Source organism: Rhinopithecus roxellana, chromosome 7 (genome assembly GCF_007565055.1).
Source record: "Rhinopithecus roxellana isolate Shanxi Qingling chromosome 7, ASM756505v1, whole genome shotgun sequence".
NCBI classification, from domain to species: Eukaryota; Metazoa; Chordata; class Mammalia; order Primates; family Cercopithecidae; genus Rhinopithecus; species Rhinopithecus roxellana.
The window spans coordinates 81,234,715-81,249,370 of NC_044555.1; the positions used below are offsets into that span (position 1 = coordinate 81,234,715).

A 14,656-nucleotide genomic window follows, 5' to 3' on the forward strand; every position below is an offset into this window, starting at 1 on the left:
CACTCAAAAGAATACCTCTTTGAAAGTCAATAGCTTCACCCTCCTCTGCCAACCCAAGACTTCTTCACATCATAGATACTTACAAATAAGTTACAGTAAGCAACAATTTATAAGTAAACACAGTGTGTCAATGCATGGCAAAAGGATGATTACTTCTCTTGGCTATCCATAGCAGGATATAAAACATGCCCTTAGATTTATTACAAAAGGCCAGTCAGTATGCACCAGAGAAAATGGTGGAATGGGGGAAGCCAAAAGTTGTGAGTCTGTCATAATGATGTCAAGTGACACACTTTTCCATTGCAATCAGGGTGTACCATACCTTAGAAAAAACAATCTATTTTCCATTTCTGGATGTCTTAATAATTTAAAATATATAAATAAGCTCCTTTTCCACCATATGAACTGTTCTTACATATTCTCTGGCCTTCCTTTGCCCAAATGTTGAGTTGAAGTTTTCATTGCATATTCTCTGTGCGCTTTGGCATTACCTAATGGTTTCCTGGCTCGTGTGAGAGAAGTCAGCGTCAGCAGTCGGGTTTTGCCGAGGTATTTTCTTGTCCTTTCCAGCACAGAGCTCTACAAACAAAGGCAGGGTTATCACATGTACCCGAGAGCTGCCTGGGAAAAGCGGGAGCTATAGTTATCAAAATTTTAACCTTTATGAAGTATGCTTTTGTCTCCGTTTTTGTTGCGTTCAATCAGATCAACAAGTGTTGGCTAAGTGTTGAGCGTGGTTTCCTGTGGGATTGTGTAAGGCTCTGCAGGACAATAAATGTGTTGGGGGCACTGAGTAATGTAGCCATTTCTGACCCGGCAGCCAGGAAAATGTGAAACAATTTGCTTCTGGAAACAAGACAGCTGGGGCTGTGTTCCTGCAAGAGCAGACCAACCACCACGGCGGACCCAGGCAAGCACGGAACAAGCCGAGATGGTGCGTTTAAGCGGCAGGTGGCTACTCAGTGTTATATACTATGGGGAAAATAGGTTTGGTTCCCGGTGTTGTGGGGCCTGAAGTTACAAACTTTGGGAAGCTCACTTTAAGAAAAATAGTACAACATTTTGAATATGAAATTACTAGGGCTTCCTCTGGGACTTTAGATGGGACCAGGTAATTTGGAGATCAATGGCTGAAACTGCTATAATTTCACTGTAAAAATTCACTCCTTGCTCAAAATCTCAGTTAGGAAGCTATCAGGTTGTGTACATTTCACCACCAGTTCTATCTAGCTTTGTGCTGTATACTCTGCTAATTTTCTCCATCCTCTTCTTTAGGTATTGCCTTTCCACAGCTTTTCGTATTGGCCTCATAACTGCTTACAAAGAAACATAGAAGTGGCCCTTGTACCTTCTTTACCTGTGTTTTTACGATGTTACTTTAGCTACAAATATTTGCTCTTAGGTTCCTGAGGTCTCCCTAAATCAAGTGCTTTATGTATTTTAGATGAAGATAGACAGATGGGAGGGAGGTGAACCATACAGTTGTACTCACATCCATATAATTTTAAAAGATTTTGTGGGCCACAATGATTTCATTGGATTTGAAAAGGAGTACAACTTTGTGGTCCATATAAGTGCTTCTCAAACTTTCCTGTGCACATGGATCGCCTGGGGATCTTGCTAAAATGAAGATTTGGCCGTGCAAGGTCTCGGGTGGGAACTGAGAGTCTGCATGTCTAATGAACACCCGGATGATGCAAGTGCACGGACCACACTTTGAGTCACACCCAAGTATTTATTTGTAGGACATATGTGGCACAAATACACAGTCAATAAGGGGCTGGTTCAACCTCATTTTATGGTAACTCGTCTCAAGTTGGAAAGTCTGCTACAAACCTACTATGGACTGGTGTTTGTTGACATGACAATACATGAGGAGGACTTCCTGCCTCCAGTTATCTCCTATCCCCAGGAGCTGGGGACAGAGGGATGGGAAGTAAAATTTTATCCTTAAGGATCATTATCATTTCATTGTCTTTAGTTTTTTAACTTTGCTATGGTCTTTTTTAAAACTTTGCCTATGGAGCGATGAGAAGGGATATAAGTTTTTAGGATACCTACTAGGGTGTTGGGCATTAAGCTGCCATCTTCTCGACTACTCATAACCCTTCGAAGTGGTTATTGTTTCACTGCCTTTACAGATGGGGAAGCTGAGGTTTAGCTGGGTTAAGTAACATGACAGATTGCATAGAGACAGAGCAGGGATTCGAACCCAGCTCGGTGCTTTCACTCACACCAACCTGCATCACGTAAGCAGTGTTACATGTTTAATTCAGCATGAGATGCTAGCTCATGGATTTATTATTTTTTGCTTTTCTCCTAAGGAAGGTGCCCAGAGAGAGTGCCCTAGGCAGAGGAGAGGGAGCAGAAAGAAAGAGGTTAGTGAAAACAGGAAAAGACTTAGAAAAGCTCTATGGGGCACTGAAGATTAATCTCACACCTAAAGCAAAACTTAGCTCCAAAAGGACTAGCATTAAGATTCTTGCCTTCTTTGTGAGAAAATGATCTTCCCAAAGTGTCTGGTTTTTATACACTCACTTTGGATCAATTAAGGTAGATGCTCCAAGATGCTGAGAATTTGACTGTCAATGTTAAAAGATTTCTGTCCATATCATGCCAAGATCAACTTTAACTTACCCTCTCCTGAATAACATCATGTGAAATAAGGATATGTCAGGTTCTGTGAAGCCAGTATTTGTCTTTGGCCAGCATCATAAGACTTTTGGAACCACTTTACTTGATTATCAGTCAAACTTTTTGTTCTTGTTTAAACTTACCATCACATTTTATTCAGTTATTTAGCAGGAAGATAAGCAGGCCTGGCATTTGGGCAAATATTTGAAGATCAAGTTTGTCACAGGGCCCTCCAGTTTCCCTTCCAGATCCTGCCCCACTTGGAGCGTCTTCCCTTTCTTTCCCACCCTTCCTGCTCTACTGCCTTCCCACCACATGTATTATTTTAACACCTTGACACCTACCAAAATCTTCAGCTATATGGCATGTAAAGTAAGAGAGGATAACTAAACCAAGTCAAAGGGTAAGGAATTGCTATCCTTATCTCTGAATTTTAAAGGATAAATCTTTAAAAGCACCACCCTGAGCCAGTCAGGGAATACACTTCCTGGTTGAGGGAAGTATCCAATGGACATTTAACTAGATAACCCTGTCTCCCTTGGTATCCTGTCTCCTGCTCCCCTTCCGTACCACTGAGAATTTATTCCAACTTTTGAGGTTGTATGTTCTTACCTATTTCCAAAATGTGGTTTCAAATTTTGTTATTTAACACTGCCTTTCAGCAGGAAATTCCTACTGAAAGATTATAGGTAACATCGTTCTGATATATCCAATAAAATGTCTCTTGCACGGGTCTGTTAAGACTCAAATTTATGGGTAGTTTCACCAAACTATGTCCCTTAACAAAGCTGTAGTATGTTTGGCTGAACACATAGATATCTCCTACTCTGTTTACTGCCATCAGTGGAGTGGACGTTGTACAGGTATGACACCTGAAGCTGGCTCCCAGGGCCATGCCTCTTAGGTCACTTGTTAATGGTACTGGCTAAGTCACTTAGGCTGCTGGGGCTCAGTGTTACATCTGTAAAATGACTTCTAAGTTTCCTATAAGGTTTGACATCCTAGGACTGCCTTCCTTTAGGTTAGAGCAGTCTCTGGTTTAGGAGGGTCGCACAGCAGGCATGTCCTTCTCTAGCATTAGAATCATGGTCACGAATATGGGCTGTGGAGTTAGACTGCCAGGATTCAAATCCAGCTCCACCCACTAGCAGTGTGAGCTGGGCAATTTATTTATCTATTGCAGCTCCATAAGCTATAAGCAGGGAATGATATTACAACTTACTCTATAAGGTGACTGTGTCACAACCTACTCCATGGGCTGGGAGTATCACAAAATATCCCATAGGGTGTGGGTGTTCTGGCCTACCGCATAAGGTGGAGGTGTCATGACCTACCCCATAGAGGAGTTGTGACCAGTAAACTCTAAACAGCCTGGCACATAGTGAGCCCTCCTTAAGCACTGGCTAGGATCATTATCACAAAATCACTCTCATCCTTCAAAGTCTAATTTCAATGTGCTCCCTTCTCAAATACCTTACTTGGTTACCTTAAGAAAAAAAAACAGCTTTGCCTTCCTTGGACCTTTCATAGCAAAGTGTATGGACTCTACTCTAGCACCTACATTTTTTTCCCCATCTTTTCTTTTTTGAAACATAGTTGGTACCCACAATGTGCCAAATACTTTCACACAAGGTTTCTCATTTAACTCCCGTAAAGTAAGAGAGTTGTTACCTATCTCATTTTACAGATCAGAAAACTGAAGGTTAGTGCAAGGGAGGAGTTTGGCCAGGGTGACACGGTTTACAAATGACAGTTCTGTAACCTCCTCCATGCCTTCCAAGTTTGCCACCCCACAGCAATCTTGCATATTAATTAGTTATGCAGCCTATCTCTCAAACTTGTTCATTGTCACTCAGGGCCACGGACAGCTGATCTTTATTTCTGGAACCAGTCGTTCAATGTTGGACACACTGTAGGCTCAAAATCAGGCGTGTCAAATAGAACTGCCGACTTGAACTTCTTACTCTCATGACATGGTTTCCTTGTAAATCCTAAAAAACTATAGTGATTACAAGTCATGTTAATTTAACACACACCTTTTATGTATGTAAGAGGTTACCTAATGGCTGCTGGCTTCCTTATAGGAAATGCTATATTGATTTCTGCCAGGTTTTTGTGTCTCCTCTGTGCCTTAATCACTTTCTAGTTTCATCTGTTTATGAAAATAGGCAGCCTGGGCTATTTGGTAAGCAAATTGATAGGTCTGTTTATTCTATGTGGGTGGTAATATGAGAGTCCACCCAAATCCCACTAGCTCATCTATGGAAATAGATTTCTTGTTAATACTGACTGGGTTTAGGATCTCATTTTACTATAAAAGGTTTTTGTTTCACCTTCCCAACTGAATTTTCCTTAAATAAGTGTAAGAAGAGCAGGGTTTGCTAGTTGTTGGACAGGCATTTGACTTAACAGTGAGCCCTGTTTATTTATTGTCAAAAGACAAGGGGGGAAGATATTGCATTTCTAAAAATTAATCATCAGCAACTATCCAACTATCCTTCTATATCAAGAGAGACCATAGAAATGTTTTCGAATTAGAATTTAGGCCATGTAGAGGAGAAAGGAGAAGTATAAGGAAGGGACAGAAATAAATAGAAGGAGAAAGGCAAGTCCAAGCCTAAGCAGAAACCACATGGTTTATCTTAGAAGAAACTGATCCGGAAATGAAAAAAGCTTGACTCATCAAGACGAGGTCCTTCAAGATTGTTAGGAAGCCTCAGTAGCCCAGCTTAGGCAGTGGAATTTGAAAGACTGTTCCTCTTGGATGGGTACCTCAAAAGTCTGTAGCTTCAGGTGTTTGTTACACGAGAACAACATATTACAGACTCAAGTGCACAGTATGTGAACCCATCTTTGAGAAAATAAGCATATGTACATAAATATTTGAAAAGAAAAACATCTAGAGATGTGCTGTGTTTTTCTTTTCCCTGTCTGTAGCTCTTGGCTTTATAGAATAAACATATATTGCATATGAATCTTAAAGTGAAAGCAAAAAAATGTATAAAAGGCAGGATTTTGAAATGAATAATTATGTTGAAATTTCACAAGTTATATTTCATCAGATGTAACAACGCTTGTAAACCCCTGGAGGTTTACTGGAGAAGGTGCTTGAGGGCTCAATACCTTCCTTTTTACTCAATGTTCTTCCTTTCACTATACCGAGGCAACTTTGTGAATTTGTCAGTGGTCTCTATGACTCATCTTATTAATTTTTTATATAAAATTCCAAAAATTCTCACCTTTAGTGTCATGCACATAAAAGTTTTATTTTTCTTTTCTTTTTCTTTTTCTTTCTTTCTTTCTTTTTTTTAGGAAACAGGGTCTCACTCTGTCGCCCAGGCTGGAATGCACTGGTGTGATCCTCCCACCTCAACCTCCCTAGTAGCTGGGACTACAGGTGCATGCCACCATGTCTGCTAATTTGTTAGAAACATTTTCTAGGGACAGGATCTCACTATGTTTCCCAAGCTGGTCTCAAACTCCTGACCTCAAGCAATCCTCCCTCCTCAGCCTCCTAATGTGCAATGTGCTAGGATTACAGGCATGAGACGCTGTGTCCTGCCTAGGTGTGAAAGTTCTATAGACAGAAAAAAATATATATCAGCACGTAGTACTGGGAAAGACTGAATAGCTCCTTGGACATTGGGATTTTTACATTTTTAAAACAGCGTTGTTAATGTCACAAATTGATTCAGCATCTAAAAAAATTAAAAAGTAAATTTTCTATTCAACTAATCAGATCTATTTAACTAGCACTCTGCTTTGAGGAATGATGTTTCAGCTGTGGATATAAAAAACTGACAAGAGTTTTCACAGTTTTCTCCTTCTGCCTCATTAGTAAAATATAGAAATATAAAAGGCAAAAGTACCCTACGACTATGTGCAGTGTGATATTGCCTCCCCAAAGGAGGCTTTCACTCAAAAAAAGTAGACCCTCATGGTTTCTATAAGTCTCCGAGCAAATTCTCTTCTGGCCACAGACTTTGGATGTAGAAAATAAGCTTATCTGGGCAGGTGGATATGTAGAGTTCACAATGGAAGCAGAGATAAAAGGAAGGCATGCTACCTACCTCCATAGGCTCTACTATACCCTGATCTCTGCCCTGTCTTTGATCACTGGACAAAGAAACCAGTGACCATTGCAAATAGCACCCATTGTACTCAGAAGAAACCCATTCTACTTTTGTGAAAGAATTATCCTTTTTAAATAGCTAAAACAATATCCCAAGCAAAAAGTAACCAAGACTTTTTTTTTTTTTTTTTTTTTTTTTTTTTTTTGAGACGGAGTCTCGCTCTGTCGCCCAGGCTGGAGTGCAGTGTCCGGATCTCAGCTCACTGCAAGCTCCGCCTCCCGGGTTTACGCCATTCTCCTGCCTCAGCCTCCCGAGTAGCTGGGACTACAGGCACCCGCCACTTCGCCCGGCTAGTTTTTGTATTTTTAGTAGAGACGGGGTTTCACTGTGTTAGCCAGGATGGTCTCGATCTCCTGACCTCGTGATCCGCCCGTCTCGGCCTCCCAAAGTGCTGGGATTACAGGCTTGAGCCACCGCGCCCGGCCGACTTTATTATATTGAATGGATAAGGTTTCCACTACTTCTGTCTAAAAATCAAATAACGCCCTCGGAGGACAGTTTAGGAATTAATAAATAATCTTTTGTTCTATGTAGTAAATAATAAAAGCTGGTTTTCTTAATTCCACTTTGAGAGTTGTGTGGTCTATGTTAGGAGGAAAGCAGGCTGGAGGCAACCATGGTTTATTCAATGCCAGGCTGTATTTCTTAGTCTCCCTTTCATTTCATTCTTCTGCCATAGTGGGTCCATCATACTCCCAGGCCAGTGAGAAGTGCCCTCTAGTGATTGGATGGGTTCACTTGGCACCCGCCTCCATGCAGACAGAGCAATGCCTGTGTGGGTGCTTCCTGATCAAGACTGATAAGTGGGATGCAAATATCTTCTTTTGAATGCATGACCCTGGCATAGCCAGAGGGAATATGAGTGATGGTGCCTCAAAGCAGTAACTTTCTGCTTAGAGATTGAGAGTTAAAGTTAAGGACCACACGTATACTTCGGCTCTAGCGAGTCTAAGGTGAGTAAAGCTTTCAGATTATCAATAAAGAAAGATCTTAACTATTGGGCATCTGAATTCAAATAACGATGCAATTTCACAAAGCAAAGAAGAACATAAGAAAGTTTGTCTCTCTGGCCTACTGCTCAACATCGCTACTTTTCATGATCAGACCTGATATCAGACTGAGGGATGAAGTAACTGTCTTAGTAGAAGTAGAAAATTAATGCATTTATTTTTCAGAAATACCTTAAATTTTAATGTTTTACATGATTTTGGAATAAAAAGGAAGGGTCTTTTTAATTTGTAAATGTACTCATTTTTTCAGTTCTTTTAAACCTCTTTTGATAGCATCTGTTATTGCAGCCTCATACATTTTCCTCATTTTATCTTACCTTAGGCATTCACTTTGATTTTAAATTCTCATAGATATTGAAAATTATACCTGTATAATTTATGTTAAATATCTGGTCATGATCAGGGGCTGCAGGTGTTATTTACAATAATGTCAGTGTCTCATAGTGGTTTGGGTAATTTGGTCAAATTACTGGCCATTACTTCATAAATTGTGAGCAGTCTGGAGTTAAATTTTTTAAAGTTTTATTACATCCAATTCAATTCAACCAACACGTATAGAATGTTTAAAGAGTAAGGAGCATTTTGATAAGGTGGTCTGGAGAATGAGGCAAAGATGATGAATTTATTATCCACAGTGGGAGGAGTCAAATGTATAAAGTGTTTTTTAAAAATCAGCATATTTATAAAATCCGAAGCAAAGGCAGCAGAAAAACTGTAGCTATTGTGTAATTTATTCTATAATCCTAAGTCAGTCTCATTTTTAAAAAATTAGCATTTATATTATACCTTAATAGGAAATAGTTGAGGAAAAGATATGAAGGTTAAAGAGAACTTACCTAGATGCTGCAAATACTCATTTTAATTATTTATTTTGTTTAGGATGATAATATGGATACAAAATCTATTCTAGAAGAACTTCTTCTCAAAAGGTCACAGCAAAAGAAGAAAATGTCACCAAATAACTACAAAGAACGGCTTTTTGTTTTGACCAAAACAAACCTTTCCTACTATGAATATGACAAAATGGTGAGACATCATGTGTTGCTCCATTGTTTTTATACTATTTATTACTTTTCCTAAGTCTCCACAATGTACTTGATCATAATGAAAGAATATCAGGTTTCTACACAGTGAAGATCCACTTCTATCCACTTATCACATGACCTTTTCTTAATGAAAGTATAATGAATTCAAGATAAAGGATTTTAAAACATTAGTTAACTTTACTAAGGCAAATTATTACTTTAGAACAGTGGTTCTCAACTGAGGGCATTTTTGCTCCCCAGGTGACATTGGGAAAAGACTGGAGATATTTTGGGTTGTTCCAGCTGGAGGATAGGAACAGTAAGTGTTAAAGGCATCTAGTGAGTAGAGGCCAAGAATGCAGCTAACCATCCTGCAGTGCACAGGACAGTCCTCACAACAAATAATTACCCAGGCTTAAATGGCAATAGTACCTTAAAACAATGCTAGAAATAAGACTATTCCTGTACAGTTGAGAATTCTACTATAGTAAAAATACTGAAATACTGTCATAAGATTGAACCAAAATGAAGATGCTTTGCAGAAGTTAAATCTTGATTTTCCTGAGTATATTAACCACATGGTAGGTGATTTGAAACACATTTCAAGATAATCAAACAAGATTATTAACCACTGGAATGTATGCGTTTGTGTCCAGACTCAAGGAATAGATTCTGTTGTCATTGGATTTTGACTATTACGGGATAATGGGAAGTGACTCTCCATTGTCCACCCCCTACCCCAATCTCCCTCTCAAGCATAACTTGAGCTTTATGCCTTTCCTTGTGCACCATGATGTATTGCATGAAGTATCTTACATTTTGCTTTTTAATTCAGAAAAGGGGCAGCAGAAAAGGATCCATTGAAATTAAGAAAATCAGATGTGTGGAGAAAGTAAATCTCGAGGAGCAGACGCCTGTGGAGAGACAGTACCCATTTCAGGTAAAGGGAAGAACAACATTACATTGGGTGGATAGTTCTTCCTTTAATTTTTCTATTGTAAACTCAATATATCCAGGAAAAATAATGATATTTCAAAATAATCTATTCAGACAATAACAAGGCTTGGAATATTCCCACATGGGAGTTGGGCATTTTGCTAAAATTCTGTCCACAATCTGCCTTCTCTGGAGGGAAGGGAAGCAAGACAGGAGCGTAAGTCGCAGTGACCTGACCTGCCTCAGGTCTGATCATCTCTTTTAACACACATTGCTGAGTATCTCTGATGTGGTACACAGTAGTAGGCATACTATGGGGAATGAAACACTGCCCCTACCCCAAGGCACTGACAGGGAAGTGGCAAAATAAACTAATACACAGACCATTACAAAGCAGTGAGGGTGTTAAGGTGGAGGTCAGCAGAACGCATCCATGGAGTCCCAGGATGTGGAAGCTTCATTCCGCACTCCAAGAGGCTAGAGAGAGATTCTATTGGAGGTGACACTCAAGTTGGGAAGGACAAGTAAAATTTAGCCCAGCAAATACGAGAAGGACAGTGGGATAAAAGAAGCAGCAGGTGTCAAGGTGTCAAGGCACTGATGAGTGAAATAGTATGGCATGTTTAGAGAGCACTAAGTAGTCCCTATGAATAGAGAAGCCCATGCGGCAGTGAAAGAGATGAGCCTGGAGAGGTGACCATGCTAAGGAGTTTTCATTTTATCCTGAAGTATTTTAAACAATGGTATGGTATGGAGTGTATGCTGACAGTACCTTTCGGAAGTGGCCTAATCTAAGTCATGCCCTACTTTTCTTATATCATAAAAAATTACATTTCTGATCTAAAGGTAGGTGGATTGTCTTTCAGATGGCCTGACTAGCCTGTGCTAGTATTAGGAACCTGTGGCCAAAAATGAAATACAATAATCCAGTTGATTAACAACCCATACCTCCCATTTGGAAAAAATATTACCAGGCCAGGCACAGTGGCTCATGACTGTAATCCCAGCACTTTGGGAGGCCAAAGAGGGAGGATCACTTGAGGCTGGGAGTTCAAGACCAGCCTGGGCAACACAGCGAGAACTCATCTCTACATAAACATTTTTTTCATTGAAAAAATTACCCAATTGGGGGAAACCAGGGGAGGTCATGCTCATGGAAGGTGCTGCAAACTCACCTCACAGAGGCACAGAGTGCTCAAAAGATCACAGGGTTTGGAGCCCCCACAGAGTTCCTAGTCCCACCACTTATACTTGTGCAACCATAAACACATATTCAACTTCCATTTCTCATAGAGTTGAAATAAGATTAAAATATTGAAGTAGCTAGGAAAGAGCCCAGCAACTAGTAAGTGTTTAACAAATGTTGTGTATATTTACCAATCAGAGTTGAATAAACTAGAGAAGGATCTGGAGAAGATATTGTAACCTTCAAATGTTCAAACATTTGTCTTAAGAAATAGAAAAGTATATATTCTGGGGATTCCTGGGGTGCCACATGATGAAACAGATGGAAGTAACAGGGAGATATATTTTTACTCAAAGTGAGTATGAACTGTATAATAATCAGAATATATGGATATTGGCAGAGATGACATAGTAAAGAGCATTCCATCTTTGAAGGTATTTTTAAAGATAGAGCAGTTAAACATTTTCCAGTGGGCTGTAAGGAAATCATGCACTGGGTAGGCAAATGGACCAGAACAATCCTAAGACACGTGTAAAGTCTTACATATTAATGTCCATAGTCCGGGGCTTCCGCGATGAGAACTCAGTGTTCACTACTACTATTGGGTGCATCATCGCTGTAATTTTCCCAAGTGTAGGAGTGTCTGGGATAAAACAAACTGATAGCTGGAGGATTTTTTTAAGCAGATTTTTTTTTTAAATCTAATTCCAGAGCTGATGTACACTATATAAGCAAACTCAAGGTTTCTTTTGGATGACAAAAAATTTGCAGGTGCACCAAAGTGAACTAAGTGCAATTATATATAAACACACCAAATATTTTCCTTTCTAGATTGTCTATAAAGATGGGCTTCTCTATGTCTATGCATCAAATGAAGAGAGCCGAAGTCAGTGGTTGAAAGCATTGCAAAAAGGTAATTCAAAAAAAGAAACATTGAAAGAGAAAGGTCAAAAACATGTCATAAAAGAGAGCGTTTTTTGAGGCTTGGTGGAGGAAAGATATGGCAGTCAAAAGACTCAATGCCAAGAGACAATCTACTGATTTTCCTACTAACATCAGGGAATGTGTCACACTCATCCTCATTTTTGCATTCGCATTGTTACATACAGGGAGCCTGTGGGTCGGATTCTCTGTCCCGCACAGAGCCAGTATTGTGCCTTCCCAGCAGCTTAGGGGAAGCCAGGCCACCTGCTCTCCACTCAGTATGCTTGCCTTTACCGGGGGGAAAGTCTAGGTCATCATGGGGATATGTCAAGTCCTGTAGCTACCAGACTTTTGATGTTTATAGAAAGTTACATCTAATACTTATACTGAGCATTTACCTGTCGCCAGCTACTTTTCAAATACTTGTAAAACATTTTTTTAGGTAACGCTCCTAACAACTCTGTGGAAAGAGGTAATATTATTCTCCATTTTTCAGACAAGTGAAGTTTTTAAAACATGGCCAATGTCATAGATACAGTAATGAGGGACTCAGAACTCAATTACCTAAACCTGACTTTTTAACCAATACATTGTAAATGCTAGGCAAAACTGAAGATTTATTGAAGCTTTTATTCAGTAATGTTTAGGCCGCCCTGGTAACAACTTTTGGTAGAAGGGAAAGAATCATTGTTAATGATTTGGTACTATAGTATTTCCCTCTGTGGTATTTTAAAGATGGGTAATGGTGTGAAAACAATACTTAACTCAAATGAATTGTTCCATTTGTTGTGAAATTTCAGGTATTATGCTCCCAGATGGAGGAAGATTTTATTTTATTTTATTTTATTTTATTTTATTTTATTTTATTTAAGTTTTAGATTATGATTCTTTCTCAGTACATCTCAAATTACACACAGTTACTCCACTTTGATGCAAATATACCCTTTTCACACATAGGGCTTAATTTTTCCTTTGCATAAAAAGGTTTAGCAACCCATTCTGCGGGTAGCAAGTGGTCCATTGGGGGACAGAAGCTTCCCTCTACCCACCACCAGCTCATTGAAATGAGAAAGGCAACCCCTCTAGAGTTAGATACACCTGCAGCAAAGTCCTGCCTTGCTGTGTCGCCTAATAAGATCATCTAACATCTCTGGATTTAAGTTTCTTGACCTGTAAAATAGGAGATCACATTTCTTTTCTCCTAGAGCAGTCACGAGCCACAAATGAGACACTCATAAATATATTAAAATATCTTATGCACAAACATGAGTCACTGTGGTTGCACTAGGGCTTCAAGGAGGGGCTCTAAGATTCTGCTTCCCATTTAGTCTCCTTTGGTGGAATTTCCTGAGCGGTAGGTGCTATGTCCTATGTGCAGCTCTTGGTCATGCCCTGCTAGATCCCATGTGCCTGAGCAGCTCACGTGAAGACATACGAAATGTAAAGGAAGAGCAGAGAAAGAAGCAAAAACACATCTCCTAGCCCCTCATAAAACTGCAGAGAGTCCCGATCACTACAGCTGCCATATGCACAATAAGTGGTTTGTCTCTATGCACAATAAGTAGTTTGTATCAGTTAGCGATGCTTTGGGCTGCAGGTAAAAAGACATCAAACAGTTGCTGAAACAAATCCACTTTTGTTCTTCTCCCACAGTAACAAATGCAAAGGTAGGCAGTCAGTCAAGGGCTAGTGCAGCAACTCAGTGAAGTCAGTAGGTATGCAGGCTCCTCCTAGCTTTCTGCTCTGTTATCCTTGGAGGCTGCAGGAGAGATTCCAAGCCTTCCCAGAAGCCTCCCTGCAAACTTGTGCTTATGTCACATTATCCAGAACTATATCTGATGGCCATTGATGTGGAGGCTGGAGACAGCATCTTTTTTTTCCAGTCTCTGTGCTGGAAGATAGTGAGAAAGAAGGTGCGTGGGATTTGCTGTCAAGTTGGCCAACTAACCTGCTGCAGGAAAAGAAAGAAGTTCTGCTCAAATATTCTCCCCTACAAAGTTTCACTGTGCTATAATGACTCCTCCTGACTTTTGTGTCTATTATTTGGCTCAAGCATTATAAACTGAGGTAGACATTTAAGACAGAATTTTCCAGATGTTAACCTACACTTAGAAGGTTTGGGCTGATTCAGTGGTAACAGGAGTGTGGAGTGTGTGTCAGCTATCATGGTTCTGAATTCAGCTAACCAGATGTGGAAAAAATGTGCCCTTCTTTCCAAAAATTTAAACAGAAGGGGGTTTTGCAGAGGAGTTGGCACCTGTACATTGTGATGTAGTAGAAAAAGCCTGAGGCTGAGTCTCAGGTCTGCTATTTATTAAGCTTGTGAACTTGAGCAATTGTACTACCTCTCTGCACGTCAGTTTACCTAACTGTGTGAGAGGTGTAATAACAATAGCTACCCCTCAGGTTCTTGAATCGATTAAATTAGAGGACATATGTAAAGGAAAATATGTAAATGTAAAGTCCTATAGATATATGAATATATGAGTTCCTCTTATTGTCACTATTAGGTGGTGAGATTGTTGCAATGTTGACTTTTGGATTTGGTTGGAAAAAGAATTAGTTACTCAGGAAACCAAATCCATGTAGTAAGGAAATAATAGGAATCCCAACACGCGGAGGCCAGGAGCTTAGAGAGCAGGAAGGCAAGTAATGTGCCCAAGAGATTGCAATGGCCATTTGGAACCAGAATCAGAAACTTACATTTTATAATTTTAACTCTTTTTGCCTTTTGTGATTTCTGCCACATGAAAACACCAGCTTTTCAGCTAAACTGAACTAAGTTAAATTAAGGGAATGATATCACTA

At 39.7% G+C, this 14,656-nt stretch overlaps 1 protein-coding gene across 1 annotated transcript in view; it reads left to right on the plus strand.

The window, feature by feature from the left end:
- Nucleotides 1-529: 529 nt before the first annotated feature.
- The window catches only part of BMX (BMX non-receptor tyrosine kinase), a 56,588-nt gene continuing 42,461 nt past the window's right edge, over nucleotides 530-14,656 (plus strand). The window contains exons 1-5 of the mRNA XM_010366076.2: nucleotides 530-549; nucleotides 821-934; nucleotides 8,657-8,803; nucleotides 9,638-9,742; nucleotides 11,756-11,837. Coding sequence (XP_010364378.2) covers nucleotides 932-934; nucleotides 8,657-8,803; nucleotides 9,638-9,742; nucleotides 11,756-11,837 — 337 coding nt within the window. The 5' untranslated portion in view covers nucleotides 530-549; nucleotides 821-931. The remainder of the gene's footprint in view (nucleotides 550-820; nucleotides 935-8,656; nucleotides 8,804-9,637; nucleotides 9,743-11,755; nucleotides 11,838-14,656) is intronic.